General features: G+C 49.9%; 1 protein-coding gene across 2 annotated transcripts in view; it reads left to right on the top strand.

Moving 5' to 3' along the window:
- The window catches only part of SPECC1 (sperm antigen with calponin homology and coiled-coil domains 1), an 86,123-nt gene extending 75,412 nt beyond the window's left edge, over positions 1–10,711 (top strand). For both annotated transcript variants that reach the window (XM_088657568.1, XM_088657569.1), the window contains 4 exons: positions 814–930; positions 2,800–2,859; positions 5,508–6,931; positions 7,710–10,711. In XM_088657568.1, coding sequence (XP_088513694.1) covers positions 814–930; positions 2,800–2,859; positions 5,508–5,597 — 267 coding nt within the window. In that variant the 3' untranslated portion in view covers positions 5,598–6,931; positions 7,710–10,711. The remainder of the gene's footprint in view (positions 1–813; positions 931–2,799; positions 2,860–5,507; positions 6,932–7,709) is intronic.
- The last annotated feature ends 1,053 nt before the right edge of the window (positions 10,712–11,764 follow it).

The raw sequence follows: 11,764 nt of genomic DNA, 5'->3' as shown, positions 1-11,764 counted from the left end.
AGGAGGCGTTGTAAGAATGCAAGGAGAGCCTGCTGGATCAGGGTCAAACGAGGCCCATCTAGGCCAGCATCCTGTCCTCACAGTGGCCACCCAGATGCCCCAGTGGAAAACCTGCAAGCAGGATCCAAGCACACAAGCACCTTCCTCTTCTGTGGCTCCCAGAAGCATCTCTGCCTCCGATTCTGGAGGCTGAGCATAGCCATCGTGGCTGGTAGCTGCCGGTAGTCTTCTCATCCATGAATTTGTCTAATCCGCAGCAAGGTTCTAGTCCTCATGGTGCTCAATAGGAATGCAGGAAGCTGACTTATATCAAGTCACAGCTTTAGTCCATCTAGCTCAGTGTTGCTTGCACTGACTGGCAGCAGCCCTCCACGGTTCCATACTGGGGTCTTTCCTATCCTAGCCACTCCCCTGACTTTTCTTATGTCTTGAGACAAACTACGTAATTTTTTGGGCATACCCTCCAGCATGTTGCAGCAGAAAACCAGGATGCCCATCTTCTGGGCCCCACTCCTGTGCAAGCCATGGCCCCAACAAATGGGATATCCCGGTTTAATCAGGACAGTTGAGGAGGATGCTGTGGTTGGAAATCAAACCAGGGGGGGGGTGGGGGGACAAAGACACGGTTCCTCACAAGCCCCAACCTACATCCTCCTCCCAACCAGGGCTGATGGGAACAGTAGCACAAAGCAGTAGTGGATGGCCAGCAAAGGCCCCTCGCACAAGTGTGCAGGCCTTTCCTCATCCAGACCAACACCGAATGCTCTTTCCTCTCCTGCTGCGCTCACCTTCCCTTCTCTTTTCCTCTCGCAGAATATCGACATCACCAACTTTAGCAGCAGCTGGAGCGACGGCCTGGCCTTCTGTGCCCTCCTGCACACCTACCTGCCGGCCCACATTCCCTACCAGGAACTCAACAGCCAGGACAAGGTGAGGCCCCTCTGTCACTAGCATCCTTCAGATGGCGGGCGATTTGGTGGGGTGGGGAGAAACCTTTCTCCTAGTGACGTGGAATGGAATTGCAGGGTAAACACACACACACACACACACATATTCCTCACCTAGGCAGCTAGGGGAGAAGGGTAATGCTTGAGGACTAGTGACCTTATTTATTATTTAGTTATTTCATAAAATGCATTATATGCTGCTTGGTTGTAAAGGGGGAAAAAAACCAAAGCAATAAAATTTATCACTAGCAGAAATGTAACAGCCATGATTTAAGCCTCTCGGAAAGTTAGGAAAGGAAATAGCGAAGACAGATCAAAGATTATGTACGCCACTGTTGCAGCGAGAACTTTATTGGCCCCAAAGTGGAAGTTACAGGAAGTACCTACCATTGCAGAGTGGCAGACAAAGATGGTGGACTTTGCAGGACTCTCCAGACTGACTTGCAAGATTCCAGATCAGAAATTCCAAAGGGACTGGAGTAAATTTATTGTATATGTGAATGATAATTGCAAAAATTTGAAGGCACTAGCAGGATTGAAATAAATCCTACAATGTGGACAAGAGGGTTAAAGATTTAAATTACGTGATTGGATTTGAAATGGAATACCTACTGAAGGGAAGTCGTACGCTCGGCAGAGCAGAGAGTTTTTGTGTTTGGTATTGTAATGTTGAAATGTTGTGTAAGAAGTCTTTTTTAAAAAAGACTCTCAGAAAGTTGAAATAACAATAGACTAAACTTGCATCAGTTTTCTTTTTCTTCTTTTTATATTCATCAAAAAAATTCATTATTATTACTTTTTTGCATCAGCTTTCTAAACCTCTGGACAGGCTTGTCTAAACGAAAACAGACCCCAAAAAGAGGACAGTGAAGGCGGAGCCTGACATCAGTTGTCAAGGAGTTCCAAATATAATCAGCCCCGAGTTTGGTTATTTTTTAAAAAAACAAAACAAAACATGATAAGGTTAATGTTTGGTTATTTATAAGTAGTTCCAACTAATGACCTTTTAATAGCAGTTGTAAATAATAAAATATTGATCCTGCCTTTTAAAAACATGTTTTTGATTTTGTTACAGGTAGGTAGCCGTGTTGGTCTGACGTAGTCAAAACAAAAAATTAAAAAAAATCCTTCCAGTAGCACCTTAGAGACCAACTAAGTTTGTCATAGGTATTGTCAACCACACGAAAGCTCATACCTATGACAAACTTAGTTGGTCTCTAAGGTGCTACTGGAAGGATTTTTTTTTTTGGTTAAGATTTTGTGTGTGTGTGTGTGCTTTGTTTTTTTTATCCTGGTTTTTAATATGTCTTTCTTGGGGGGGGGGAGCAACTAAGAAATTTAATTTAATTAACAATAGTCCAACAATATCTGGAGGGCCACCTGGGTGCCTTTCTGCTGTAGCTGCAATAATAAAGTCTTCCAGGAAGAAGCAGAACCTGAAACTTATTTCTCACCTGATTGGTGTGTACTTGAATTCACTTCCTTTTGTGGGTTTTGAATCAAGGAGTGCCTTTTTAAATTTCAGTTGTGGGTTGCGTTTCCTGGCAAGGTCTTCGCCATCTGCACCTCGCCTAAGCCCTCTATTTCTCACCTTTTTTTTTAATGCAATTTATTTTGCAAATTTTCCCCCCAACATACACACATTGTGGGGTTGGAAAACTGCATTGCAAAATTCTGAGCAGTGCAAGTTTCAAAGAATCACGGTGTTTTGGTTGGCTCAGATTGGGGAGCTTCCCCATTAAAAAGCAAACAGAATCTATGCCCTCCGGGAGGGGAGGGCAGGCTGATGTCGGAGAAAACAGCCCTTCTAGCCTGACCCATTTGTTCTCTCTCTCTCTCCCCCTCCCCACAGAAAAGAAATCTCCTTTTGGCATTCCAGGCTGCCGAAAGCATTGGCATTAAACCCAGCTTGGTGAGTGCTTTTGTCCTGGGGAGATGCATTGCGCCCATATAGCATTGGAGGGGATGAGGCCGGGTGTGTGTGGAGGGGAGGGTGTCATATTTGCACCTGCAGGAAAACAGCCAACAGGAGCACGGCTTCCAATCCATTCCACCCTCCCTTCATTTATCTAATCCCCCCACTTTAAAGCCACCAGCCATCTTCTTCCACCGTCACATCTTGTGGTTGTGAGTTCCACAAGTTAAAAAGTGCGGTTGCATGGGGAAGACCCTCCCTTTTAATCATGCTGAATCTCCTCCGCCGGTCAATTTCATGGAGTTTCTGGCCTCATTGAGAAAGAAAGGAAAATGCTTGGCTGAGGGTTCCCTATTGTTTGCCGAACCCATCGAGGTGTTGTGATTCAGAGCTTGGATAGTTCAGATCCGCTGCTCCATACTCCTTTTGGTCTAGGAAAGGGCAGCCTTCAATCCCAGACTGCACAGGTATTTATTTTATGGCATGTATAGTCCGCCGTTCCTCCCCGTGGCTGGTTTTTATCCTCCCGACAGCCTTGTGAGGTAGGCAGCCTAGACCGGTTCTCCTAAGGCCCAATCTCCGGCAAATTCCACAGCTGGCTGGGGAATTTGAACCCAGCACCCCCAATGCAACATTGGCTCTGACTCTGCCTGCACGGGTTTCGATGTGGGGGCAAGCAAAATGCTGCTCGCGTTTTGCTTCTTCTATGACTCGCTCAAGTTTGCAGCCATAAACATGTTTGTTGTGGTACAGAGGTGCGAAAGAGGCCTAACAGGAACACACCAAGCTCCCTTGCTCTCGTTCTCTTCCTAAACCAGAGGAAGGGAGGGAGCTGTTGAGTTATCGCTTCTAAAAAGTTGTTTGCCCCATCGCACCGCTCCAAATAACTTTTTGCACAGCTCCAAGGCTCTTCTTGAGATTGGGGGACAATGTGGCTAGAGGTTGGCGTGAGCCTTGAGTTGCCGAGACCTTGCTCAGGCTGAAATACACACCTCGGCATGCATTAAGTGAGAGGTCTCATAGCGTGTCACCTTCCTCACCATCTCCAACATCTTCAGGAAGGGCTGGAGACCCCAGAGAGGTCCGCTGCAGATAATACCAATACTAGATGGCCAACGGTCTGACTCTGTTAAGGTGGCTTCCTGTGTTTCTGTTTGAATTTCAATTCAGAACCATGAGGGCTGGAACCTTATTTTTAGAGGAAGGGCCATAGCCCAGGGGCAGATCACCCCCTCTGCACGCAGAAGTTTCAAACAGCATTGCCAAGCAGGGCTGGGCAGGAACCCTGCCGAATTACCGCTGCAGTGCAGGCTAGACTGAGCTCAATGGATCAAGGGTCTCACTCTGCATAAGATGGCTTGCCTTAGGTTCCCTGAGGTTCCCTTCTGCCCTAGGGCGGTTTTAATAGAATCTTAGAATTGTAGAGTTAGAAGGGACCCCTAAGGGTCCTCTAGTCCAACCCCCTGCAATGCTGGAATCACAGTATTGCAGGAGGGCACTGCCTCTCTTTTCAACCCCTTGCCAGCTCCCTAGAAGCCTTGTCAGCTACAAACTAGCCTTCCCTCCCTACCACAGAGGACCCCTCCACTGAACTCTCCCTGTTGAACTCTCCCTGCCTCTACGGTATCTCCTGAAAACTTCCCCAAATCATGGCAATCTGAAGTGCTCACAGCTCTCTGTCCCCAACAGCAAGTCTCCCTGGCACACAACCGTCAATTCACCATCCCGTTCCCCCAATCCTTGTTTTATGTGAGCTTGGGTGTGAGTGCGTGTTTCAAATTCATTTCTTTAAAAGGTTTATGGCCGGGATTTAATTAGCCCTGGCTACCGCTCCCTCCTTGAAAGCCTTGCCAAGCAAACAGGGAGCCCTTCTGGCACGGGAAGCGAGGGAGCTGTTGTTCCTGGCTGCCCCCCTACTCCATTTGTTGCTGCAAGAGGGGAAGCGAAAGCCGTCACGTTCCCCGGGGCTCAGACGTGTTGGGTCCAGTGTGTGCGTGGGATCAGAGATTCCCCCTTCAAGGGAAGAACTGAAAAGCTTCAGTAGACAAGAAGAATGTTATAAGGAGCGGCTGAGGATGTTGGGCATGCTTGGCCTGGAGAAGAGGAGACACAGAGAGGGGTATGATAGACACCTTCAAATATCCATGGAAGATGGAGAAAGCTTGTTTTCTGCAGCTCCCACCAACAAAGGAGATTCCAAATAAATATCAGGACGGCGTTTCTTACAGTAAAAGCAGTTTGACAGTGGAACGGTCTCCCTCGGGAGGTGGTGGACTCTCCTTCGTTGGAGGTCTAAAAGCAGAGTTCGGGTGGCCATCTGTCATGGATTTCTGCATTGCAGGGGGTTGGACTAGATGACTCTAGGGGTCCCTTCCATCCCTACAATTCTTTGATTCTATGAATATGTATGTACTCACATACATATATATACATACACAGTACAAACTTCCTGTGAAATGATCTGGTATATTTTGGGAGGCAGGGGTAGGGAGCAGGAGATTTCACCTGCATTGTGCCTTTTAACTGTCCCTGGGGGTTCGGAATGACCCTCTAGTTCCCCTGCTGCAACTAAAGTGCTTTACATTTCCTTGTTTTCCTCCCTCCCCCAAACCTCCCAATGACGCTGCCATCTCTTCCCACTGCAGGAGCTCAGCGAGATCATGTACACGGACCGCCCCGACTGGCAGAGTGTTATGCAGTACGTCGCCCAAATCTACAAATATTTCGAGACCTGAGTTCCGGAGCCGGGAGGAGGAAGGAGGAGGAGGAAGGCGTCTGAAGAACACCATGCAACGCACTAGATCACTTTAAAAGGAAAACACAAAAGGGACCCTCCCCCTTCGTTCCTGCTTGACAGAGGCCCCGGCAGACGTTTCTCGTGGCCCCAGAAAGGACTGGCCACGATCCAGCCCACGCCATGCAGCCTGAGGCAGAGTGGAGGGGCTCTGCTTGGCTTGGGACTCTCTTTTGGGGGGATGACGCAGGAAATAACATCTCCCCAGTACTTGGCCGTGCCAAATAAGACTCCTTTCCACCCAGGGTGCCCTGCGCTGTGGGGCAGAGAGCAACAAATCGGTGGCCTTTGTGCACAGCCTCTGGGGGTCCCCGAGGGCATCAGAAGTTGCTGCTTTCCCCCTCTTTAATTTCGCGAAACCTGGTTGTGGCTTCCCTTCTCCATGGGTCCCATGGAAAGGCTTCCTTGCTTTTCTCCCCGGGGGCTCAAGAAAAGAGCAGAGTGGCCTGGCTTCCTGAAACCGGCTGCGCTGTGTGGAACAGCGAGGACCCCTTGAAACCAGAAAACATCTTTGGGGGAAAACAAAACACTAAACTTACAGCCCCCCCCCCCAATGACAGCTGCCTTGGCCCAGTCTCACGCAGCTGGTAGGACAGTAGAGAGAGCCAGGCTGATCTTGGCTTTTGCAAATTCCCCCCATCTCAGGACCAATTTAGGGACTGTCGGGATCTGAATAGGCTTCTGTCAATCCAGGACCCACACTGTCTTGAGTGTGGGTGCGAGGAGAGCCCTTCTGATTGTTGCTCAACAAGGCGAGAGGAAGCCATTATCAGGCCCAGATCTCCTGCCCACCCAGGATCTGTGTTGTGACTGGATCCACTTTGATGCCCGATTTAGTCCGCTGGGGTTTTGTTGCAGAACAAAGACTGCGTGTCTCTTTTAACTCGTTGCACCGGGGGGGGGGAGGAATTTGGGCAGGTGTCTTTTCCGTAATAGTGGGAGAAGCAGTGCCTTCTAAAATTTTCTCTCTCCCCCCCCCCCATGCCTCCAAGTTGGAGCAGGAGATGCGAGAGCTGTGTTCTGTTGCGCAAACCTCCTTGTGTCGCTGCAGACATCTTATTTGTCTAATCCACGGGGAAGATTTGTGGCCTTCAGGAAGTTGCTGGACTAAAACTCCCACCATCTCTGACCAATGGCATCTGCAGGGCCACAGAACCATCCTCATCAAACTGGGGGGGTGGGGGGGAGATCCAAATGCAGAACCAAGACATGTTGGGAAGCCTGATACCCAGGTTTAAAGGTATCAATTGCTAGCTTCAGTAGCGGAGAGAAAAGGTTGTGGGGGCAATGTGGTTTGGGGGGGGTGAGAGGGTTAGGTCTGCACATACTGATTGTTTTTTTTCCTTGGGGGGCTTTGTGAGACTGGCTTTTGAAAAACACGAGTTGCCCCCCAAAAAAATTTCCCTGCCACGTCCCACCCGCCCTTTTCACAGCCGTGCCAACAGGAACCTCCCCACAGCTCCAGTCTGTCCCATCCGAGCGGACACAAGGTAAAAGCTTTACCTGCTGAGTTTCCACCTGCTGTGCCTCTGCTAAGAGCGCAGGAGCCCTTCCAGGGGAAAAGAGAGAAGAGTTGGCAAGCCTGTGAGGGGAGGGGATGTCTCTTCAAATCTGGAAGTTAACGTAATGTTCAAAGTGACCGTCTTTGTCTCTCATCTGGGCCTTTTCTTAGGGTTAGCTCACAAGGCAAGCCTCAGCGCAGCAGATTTGTGCGGCATCAAAAGCCTGAAAATTCCTGCAGCGACTTTGGGATTCTCTGCAAGGACTTGGGTGCCCTTTAAGTGTGAGTGCCCTTTAAGTCGATGACCTTTGTGGGTGAAAGCCAGGGTTGGCAGCGCCAAATGCACCGACCTTTGCCAGCCCCACCTCACGACACCTCTGTGTCACCGAAGGGCCACCACGAAACCTCCTTGGCTGGCGTCAGAAGCACCTGAAGGCCACCTGGTCACAAACACAAGTGATGCTTCCTTTGGCTTGGTAGAATTTCCTCCTTGCTGCTTTGGTATGTCTTGCCGGCTCCTTTCTGAGACTCGGGAGGCAAAGCCTGTCACAGGAGTGCCGTGTGTGGGTGACACGACCCTTGGGCACGAACCCCGTGGTCCCTAGAGGATGCTGTGAAGGAAGCGCTTCCTTGCCATGTCTGCAGCCATGAGGCCTTGCGAGCAAGATGCTCACGTCACCCACATCTGCTGCCGCTTCTTCCGTGGCTCTGCAGGGGATGTTTTAGACATCCCACCGTAAGGTTGCAGAGGGTTGGAGGACAGCCTGCCCACCCAAATTATCACCGTGTGTTTTCTGTTACTGGATACGAAGTTGAAGGTGCCAAATAGTTGTTTGAAGTTGTTCGCTTTGCCAAAGGAGGAGGCCTCCGTTTCTGCCGCCTCCTCCCAGCCCAGTTGTTCTGGTCAGTGAGAGAACGTCAAATGTCTTTCCCCGCTCTTGGTCTTGGTTTGAGCTGAGCTTTCCCCACTTTCTTTGGCTCTCTCCTTCCCATCCAAAGCCCCTTCTCCCCTTTGACATCCCAATGGCTGTGGAAAGAAGACTTCAGGAAGGCCTGGTGCAAGGTTTCTGCCTGAAGATTTTTAGATGTCCGGTGCTAGTCCTCATGGTTCCTAGTTCACCTGCCAGTCTCCAGACAGCATCCAGTCATTCCAAAATCGTTTGCCATCTTCTCTGGAGAGAACGTGCACACCTTTGTTGCACACCTTCTCTGCATTTTCATCAGGCAAACAGACCTTTAACTTGGGGGCGTCAGGCGCTGGGGGGGGAGGGAATCTAAATCACAGCCATGAGTAGATGGAACAAGAAGAACCCCACAAGGGAGCCAGTGGGGGGGGCCTCTAGGCATAATGGTACCCGAACTCCCACCCGCCCCTTGCAGCCAGCATCAGTTAAGGCCGAGGACTCTTGGAGAGTAGGATTCCAGCAACTTCTGGAGGTCCCTGTGATTGCAGCCTCTGGCATTACTGCCTTGTGATCTGCGGGGAAAGGAGATTTCTGTGCTGCTGTCTGCATTTTGCCATTTTCTCCACCTTAAGAGGAGATCTGCTGTTACGTGTGAGGCAGGAAGGGGCAAAAAGTCTGAGGTGGTCCTTTCAGGGCAGCTTCATCCCGCTTCATTTAAACTGGTCCCTCAGACTGTCTCGTAAACATCAGTTGGCAAAGCTCTCTCTCTGTGTGTGTGTGTTGGATTGCATTAGAAATTTGGTTTACCTGGGGGGGGGTGTTGGGAAACGGAGGTTTGTTGGCTTTGCCGTGCAAGAGATGGACGAAAGGCGGGAAGTGAATGAGGGTTCGCGTCTGGTCACCCCGAAGGTCTGGTTTGGTTTTGTCTCCAGAAAAGCAGGGGGAAGCTGAGGGAGGGAGGAGCAGGAGGTTCCAGATCAAAGCGAGGCGTGGATTCGCACCCGTAACAGTTGCAAGGAGCCGGGTGAGGTGTTGGAAATGCCTGTGTCAGAGTGGGAGTCTTGTCTGTATTGGTTTTGTCAGTAATGCCGGGCTGAGGTGTCCGAAGGAAGCCTGGGCAGGTTCTTTGCCAGAGGCGCAACCGGCCTCCAGGTCTCTTGAGGCCTAGCATCTTGAAGGGAATGTTTTAGGGGCAGGTTCTGAATCCACTTCGCTTGCTCTTGAAGGTTGGGAAGATAGACTTAAGGTTGTGTGTGTGTGTGTGTGTGTGTCCTCCCCCCAAAGTCACCATTTTCCTTGGGACTCTACCTTTTTCTCCCCCCCCCTCCCAAAATGAGGTGCAGAAGGAGAAATCCAGCGTTGACACTGAGCTTAATTTCCCCGGGGTTCTCAGTCGCTGCAATGCTGCCAGATTTCAAAGCCTGCTGCTTCTCTTTTCAACCCCCCCTCCATTTAGGGTCCACCTGCGAAGGGTTTTATTCAGGCACTTCCCACTCCTCCTGCCGCAGGTGAAGCCAGAGGGTGGGCGGCCCTATTAGCTTCTTCCGGCCACCTTGTGTTGTGTGGAGGATCAACCTGCGCCCACCTTTCCCCAAATGATGCCAAGGGGGGCACCGTCCTTGACATAGGAGCATTGGGGGTCATGTGACTGTAGGCCAGGGATTGGGGGGGCAGTGTTCCTCCAGATCAGGCACCCCCAAACTTGGCCCTCCAGATGTTTTGGGACTACAACTCCCATCATCCCTAGCTAACAGGACCAGTGGTCAGGGATGATGGGAACCGTAGTCCCAAAAACATCTGGAGGGCCGAGTTTGGGGGGTGCCTGCCCCAGATGTTGGACTCTGAAATCGCATCCTCCCTGCCGGCTGGTGGCCATTGAGAGTCCCATCAACGCCTGCAGGAGAATCTCCTCCCTTGAAGGATTCTCCCAGCCCATCCTCCCCAAGATCCACGCTTCTCCAGTGAAATGCACCCCATAATATAATGCAGGGAATTGGGTGTGGGCATCTGTGGCCTGCAGATGTCACTGGATCCCAGCAGGAGCAACAAGCGAGCACGGTGAGGCCCGGGGGGTTCCCAACATCTGGAGCCCCCCACCCGTCGGAACAAGTCCACAATTTTGTAAAAACACAAATGACTCCTGAGCAGGTGTCCTAACTGGAATGGCTGGTGTCTTCAGGTGCTAATGATCTTTCCAATATGCCATCAATCGACTCTGACTGGCAATGAACGAACAGAGTCCTTTCCTCTGCTTATTAACCTGTTTTGGGAGCGCTAACAGATTATTGGTCCCTGCCCAGCCCTCTATTGTCTTTATTTTTTTAGCCTTTACACGTGCCAACTTTTTGTTTGTTCATTTTGTTGGTTCATCTTTCCTTGCGAGCGTTTCACTTATTAAAAAAACAAAAACCGGACCTCTCTCTCGGCCTGGACTGGGCACTTCAAGTCTGAACTGTTCCCGCCGGAGAGCAAAACCATCTTATTTATACACCAAGAGCACACTAGAATGTACAGGCCCTCGGAGACGTCAACGGTCGAGGATGTGCGACTGCCAATGTTTTTATTTAAAGAAGATTAACGTTACTGAAGCATTGGGTGCCCAGGGTCTGAATAATATTTCTAATAAATGCCTTTGGTTTCTGACACTTGGCTTTTGGCGCTGCTCTTGTCTAGGCCTAGGCCGCATCCTGTCGTTCCTGAGCAGTATCAAGAGATAATCCCCAGAGTGGTTTAACTCTTCCCAGGAAACACCAGGAACTGTAGCTCTCTTAACAAGTCTCAGGACCCTTAACATACAACAGTTCCCAGGATTATTTGCGGGGGCAGCTATGACTGTTTAAGGTGGTGTGATACTGCTTCAAATGTAGAGTGCAGACGGGGACAGAGTCTACTCAGAAGTAAGTTCCATTGAGTCAGATAGGACTTGCTGCCAGGTAAATAGGGTGGCAGCCTTCTGAATATTCAAAACATATACACATAACCAATGTTGGGGCAATTAAAACAACTCCAATTTAATCACATTTCTTTTTTTCAAAAGTAATGAGTACACCTCTTTGAATAATGGGAGCAGGTAAGACAAATATTACCTTGCCATTCTTACAACAGCCCTACAAGGTATTATTGCTGACTATCACAGACTATCACAAAGACATTTGGGGGGGTGTGTGTGTGAGAGAGAGACTCTCACCTTTTAGCCAACATGCCTGAACCTTCAGTCACATTACCACTCACTATTTTCTAAATTTCCAAATTGCTTGGGGTTGGGGAGGGGATACAGTTGCCCTGACCTGCTGAATTGATATTGCAAGTGGCCAACAACAGAGAAATGTAAAAATAAGTTTGGTACCCCAATAATGTGATTAGACACTACCAGTACCGTGCAACCAAGGATAGCCACCTGCGAATTTCATTCTGTTTCATTTTCCCATGGCAAGCAGGAAACAGATGTTCTGGGGCAGGGCTGGGCGGGGCAGTGGCACCTACAACATCCGCATGAATGACGTCTTGCGCCACCAGATGTGTTGCATGCAGCTGCTGGGCCTGCATGAACAGGTATGGGGGAATGCATGGCAGAGGGTTGGTCTAGATGACCCTCAGGAGTCCCTCCCTCCCCAACAGCTCTTTCTCAGGCTGTGCTAAATCTTCATACGACAATGTGTCATTGCCCAGAGGTCTGTGACTGAAAGAGGAAACTGGACCTAC

Source organism: Zootoca vivipara, chromosome 14, assembly GCF_965207765.1.
Source record: "Zootoca vivipara chromosome 14, rZooViv2.hap1.1, whole genome shotgun sequence".
Taxonomy (NCBI): domain Eukaryota; kingdom Metazoa; phylum Chordata; class Lepidosauria; order Squamata; family Lacertidae; genus Zootoca; species Zootoca vivipara.
The sequence above is the reverse complement of the archived record's forward strand: the minus strand, read 5'-3'. Positions and strand labels throughout refer to the sequence as shown.